Here is a 5,657-nt window from a genome sequence, read left to right on the forward strand (position 1 = left end):
CAGCCATGATCTTATTGAATGGCGGAGCAGGCTCGAAGGGCCAGACGGCCTACTCCTGCTCCTAGTTCTGATGTTCTTGTGTTCTTGGAGTTCATTGAGTATGACTGATGAGTGGGATCCCACAGGTGTCTGTGCTGGACGCTCAATGTAAGCGGGCAAAGCCCTGGTAGCTGAAGTATAACTTGGGAAATTGTTAAGTTGTTCACTTTGGCATTGTTAAGTAATACTCGATAATTTTACCCTTTCTGCAAAGTAAATGACTTTACAAGTTTGCATAGTATACTCCATCTGCCAGAGTTTTGCCCAATTGCTCAATGTATCTGCATCAGTCTCCATCCTTGTTATATCCCCTTCACAACAGATTTTCCCAACTATTTTGTGTCATTTGAAAACTCAGCCACCAAGCCTTCATTCCCCTCAATTAAATCAGCTACAAAAAACACTGAGGGACCGCCACATTCCCCTGTGGTATTCCACTTGGCACGTCCTGCCAACCTGAAAAAGATTCATTCAGATATCGTCTCTAATCTACCAGCCATCCAATCTTCTATCCATGCTGACAGGTTACCAATAATAATCTTAAATGGAAAATATAAACACTGATAAGTGACTGGGCAGTGCGGATCACAGGGGTGGGCAGTGATATCAGGAGCAGTGACAATTGGTGACAATCATGTCATCAAAGGCTGTGAGTGTGAGCTTGCCCTCGCTGCTATAGTGTAGCAGTGTCATAGGTTCATAGGCAGCAGGATTGCAGCACAGTGCTGGTCTGGCTCCACCAGAGAGCTTGTGCATGGCAGATTTAATCATGGCATGCATGTTGGCTGGTTTGTAATTGGCATGGCAGGATCCAACACAGTTATACATGTTGTAGGACTCTGGTGCTCTGATCCAATCATTCCACCCAATCTCTTTAAATGACACCAGCAAAGACTTTCTGCAGCAGTTCTTCTGTCTCCTGAGACAATCCTCAGTTGAACTTGTTGCTCGTCGTGCTCTCCTTATACTTTGTACTTCCTCAGTCTCAATTTCCAATCTCAGATCCTTGTTCAAATCTGTGGTTAAGCTCAGCAGCAGCATGTCAGGCTGAAGTGGGTATAGTTCGAGCTGCATTCGGATTTGCTGCAGTCCACTGTCTACCCAGAGCTGAATAAGTGGTTGAACATTGAGAGTGAACGTAGTGATGGGCCCAGAGTGTATGACACTGGAATCGATCAGCTGTAACTGTTCTCCACCTGGATTCCTGCTCTCCAATATCCTGTAAACATTCACCTGCCTTCGAAAACTGCAATTTAACTTTTCAAGATGCTGGGTAGTTTGGAGACGTTTGTGAAATTTTAATTCAGCACGAACCACCTTTAAACCCGGGTGAAGGAGCTTAGACCTGGCAATACCAAGGGTGAACTTCCCAGCAAACTGTCCCTCTTCTTGTGTAGTCACTCCGCTGTAACTGGGTGTTTCGACTGTGGGAAGAATAATTAGGTGTAAAAGTAACTCGAGGGAATACAGACAAACAGTAGCCAGAGTCAAGTTCATTAACAGCAGGATAATATCCCAGCTTTTACAGGGAATACTGGCACCAGATGATACTCAGGCTATGAGCATTGTTATCAGTAAACATGCTGCTGCTCTCAGCATTCTATGGCCCACAGTATTACTCCATTGGACAGGGGGAGATTCTGTAACAACTAGCTCATTTCCTGACTCTGCAAAGCACCTCCAATGTTGATAAGGCATCAGATCAGGTTATTCTGAACAATGTACTCCTTCCAGGACAGGGGAGTGAGGGGACACAGAAAATTTCAGCAAGCCTGAGGAGACAGTATTAATGAAGTCAATAACCTGCACATTTATCATTGTGAGGTTTCTACGATGGCAGCTCCAGCTTCAACTCAGCGGCACTCACTCACTCATTCTCCCTCTCACTAACTCACTCACCTCACTCTGTCATTAATTCACTCATTCTTCACTTACTCTCAATTATACACTCGCTCTTTCATTCACTCTCTCACTCACTTGCTCAGACATTCACACACTCACTTAATCACATGGTGAGTCACATTCCCTTTTCCACTCACTCTGAGTTATCTTTTTCACTCAGGCTCACAAGCTCACATTTAGTGTTTCAGTTTCACACAGTCACTCAGAGAATGTATTCACTATCTCTCAGATTCACACAAACCTAGCTGTTATTCTCATTCACTCTCATACTCATTGACTCCTACACACTCCTGCACACATTTTTTTTAAAAACTCATTCATGGAATGCGAGTGTTGCTGGCTGGACCAGCATTTACTTCCCATCCCTAGTTGTCCCTGGAGAAGGTGGGGGTGAGCTGCCTTTGTGAACCGCTGCAGTCCATGTGCTGTGGGTTGACCCACAATGCCCTGAGGGAGGGAATTCCAGGATTCTGACCCAGTGACAGTGAAGGAATGGCAACGTATTTCCAAGTCAGGATGATAAGTGGCTTGGAGAGGAACTTGCAGGGGGTGGGGTTCCCATGTATCTGCTGCTGGGTTAGTTTCACTCAGTTGCCTGCACAGCTGGTTAGTAATACCAATAGTGGCTGTCCAATTCCTGCATTGGCTGAGGTTATCATGAAGAATTCTCCTCCTCAGCCTGTCCCCTCACCTGAGGTGTGATGACAATGGCAACTTTACTTTTTAGATGGAAGTGGTTGTAGGTTTGGAAGGCGCTGTCTAAGGATCTTTGATGAATTTCTGTAGATAGTACACACTGCTGCTACTAAGCATCGGTGGTAGAGGGAGTGGATGATTGTGGATGTGGTGTCAATCAAGTGGGGGCTTCTTTCTCCTGGATGGCGTCATGCTTCTTGAGTGATTTTGGAGCCGCACCCATCCAGACACTCATCTATCCAACTGCATCACCTGGAAGTTCCCATCCAAGCCATTCATCATCCTGACTTGCAAATATATCACTGTTCCTTCACTGTCGCTCTATCAAAATCCTCAAATTCCCTCCCTAATGACATTGTAGATTTACCTACAGCATACTGACTGCAGCAATTCAAGAAGGCAGCTCACCACCACCTTCTCAAGGGTAACTAGGGATAGGAAATAAATGCTGGGCCCAGCCAATGATGCCCACATCCCACAAGTGAATGATAAAAAGACAGAAAAAGACAAAGCTCCATTGCAGAAAGTGTTTCCTTGCAGTTCATGACTCCAAATCTTCAGCTCATGTTCCCAGTAGAGATCCCGGCCCCCAGTTTGGGAAATACTGTACAACTCTGTTACACTCACATTCATGTTTTCTCACTGCCTCATGGCTTGTCACAGTCAACTTTCACAAAACCGAACAAAAAACAAAGAACAAAACAGCACAGGAACAGACCCTTCAGCCCTCCAAGGCTGCACTGACACATTTTGCTTTCCATACTAATCTGTCTTCACTTACAGGATCCGTATCCCTCTATTCCCTTCCTATTCATGTATCCATCCAGATGCTTCTTGAACGTTGCTATTATGTCTGCTTCCACCACCTTCTCTGCTCACCACCCTTTGTGAGAAAAATTTGCTTTGCACATCTCTTTTAACCATCTCCCCATCACACCTTGAACCTGCGTCCCCTAGTAATTGACCCCTCCACCCTAGGGAAAAAAGCCTCATACTTTCCACTCTATCCATGCCTTTCAAGTTCTTATAAACTTCTGTCAGGTTGCCCCTCAACCTCCAGTGTTCCAGTGAAAACAAACCCAATGTATCGAACCTTTCTTCAGAGCTAAATTCCCCCATACCAGGCAATATCCTGGTAAACCTTTTCTGTACCGTCTCCAAAATATCCAAATTCCATCTGGTAGCGTGGAACTGATTGCAATATTCCAAGTGTGGCCTCACTAAAGTTCAATAATGCTGCAGCATAACTTGTCTATAATTATACTCAATGGCCCTTCCAATGAAGGCAAACATGCCATAGGCCTTTTTACTGCCTTATCTACCTGCTCTGCCACCTTCAGTGATCTGTGAGCTGCACATCCAGATCAATCTTCTAAGGGTTCTGCCATTCACTGTAAAATTTCCATCTGCACTTGACCTTCCAAAATGCATCACCTCACATTTGTCTGGATCAAACTCCATCTGCCACTTTTCTGCCCATGGCTCCAACTGACACATGTCCTGCTGTATCCCCTGACAATCATCCTCACTACCTGCAACTCCTCCAATCTTTGTATCATCCACAAACTTACTAATTAGACCAGCTACGTTTTCCTCCAAATCATTTATGTAGATCATGAACAACAGAGGTAGTCACAACCCCCCATTCTGAAAAGCATCCTTCCACCACTACCCTCTGTCTCCTGTGACTAAGACAGTTCTGTATCCATCTTGCTAGCTCACCCTGATACCATGTGACTTCACCTTTTGTACAGTCTGCCATGAGCGACCTTGTCAAAGGCTTTACTGAAGTCCATGTAGACAACATCCACCACTTATCCCTCAATCATCTTTGTCACCTCCTCAAAAAACTCAGTTAAGTTAGTAAGGCATGACCTCCCCCACACAAAACCATGCTATCACTAATAAGTCCATTTGCTTCGAAATGCCTATAGATCTTGTCCTGGAGAATCTTTTCCAATAATGTCCCTAGCACCGACGTGAGACTGACAGGCCTGTAATTTCCTGGATTATCCCTGCTACCCTTCTTAAACAATGGGACAGCATTGGCTATTCTCAAGTCATCTGGGAGCTTCACTTTCTCACTCTGTTGTACATTAGTTTACCAGAATCATTCTCTCACACACACTGCCCCTCACACTCGGGTCTCTCACTGACACAAACTGTTTGTGAACACAGTCTCTCTCTCTCATACAACCTTGGTCGTGCTCACACACACACACAGCCCCACACACCCTAGCTCACACGTTATTCCCCCCCAAGGTCAGGGTAACTTTCTGACGCCTAGACCCTGTCCCCCGGGGCCGGGGCCGGGGCCGGGGCACTCACCCATGATAGGGATCCGCCGCTGGACGGAGCTCCGGGAGCCGGCGGAGCGGTTCAGGTGGCTGTAGATGTAGCTGTGCTGGCGAAGGAAGAGCCGGAGCATGTGCTGTTCCTCCTCTTTGCTCGCTCGGTGGCGGATGAGCGGCGGCTGCGCCAGTCCCAGGGAATCCAGAATGCTCCTTTTCACAGCTTCCAGCTGCTCCCATTTCCTGAGCTTTCCCTGGACTCCGGGAGCTAGCCCCGGGCTGACCAGCAGCAACACCACCGGCAACCAGACCCGGGCCATCACTGCTGGGCTAGGCTGCAGCCTGTGGCCGGAATGGCCTTGGCCCCTTGCATGGGGCTGGGAGACAGAGGGCTGTCTCTCCCGGAGCCAGGCACCGGGACTCACTCCGGATCGGGATCGGGATCAGGAAGTTTCCTGCCGCCAGGATGCTGCAGGCTTGCACTGGGTTTGCTCCGAATGTTTCCTGTTCCTTCTGTTTGTTATTATTGCTCCATTCCTGCTGTTATTGGCCAGGAATCTCCCAGCTCCCAAACACCCTCACTGATACCAGAATGGGCGACTTCCCTCTGATCGGAAATCCAATCCAAATAATTTCATCCAAATAATTGCCTCAGAAGCAAAAATGTGTCAGTTCAACTCTGTGTCCACGTGTCTGAGAGTGTGTGTCTCCGACTGATTGACAGTGTGT

The 5,657-nt window shown here is 47.0% G+C and overlaps 1 protein-coding gene across 1 annotated transcript; it reads right to left on the reverse strand.

The window, feature by feature from the left end:
- Nucleotides 1-645: 645 nt before the first annotated feature.
- LOC109923213 (dauer larva development regulatory growth factor daf-7-like) lies at nucleotides 646-5,248 on the reverse strand. The gene is made up of 2 exons (XM_020523258.1): nucleotides 4,966-5,248; nucleotides 646-1,463 (listed from the first exon to the last, which is right to left on the reverse strand). The coding sequence occupies exons 1-2, from the start codon at nucleotides 5,246-5,248 to the stop codon at nucleotides 646-648; spliced, it is 1,101 nt and encodes a 366-aa protein (XP_020378847.1).
- Nucleotides 5,249-5,657: the final 409 nt, after the last annotated feature.

This window comes from Rhincodon typus, chromosome 29 (assembly GCF_021869965.1).
Source record: "Rhincodon typus isolate 14 chromosome 29, sRhiTyp1.1, whole genome shotgun sequence".
In the NCBI taxonomy this organism is placed as follows: domain Eukaryota; kingdom Metazoa; phylum Chordata; class Chondrichthyes; order Orectolobiformes; family Rhincodontidae; genus Rhincodon; species Rhincodon typus.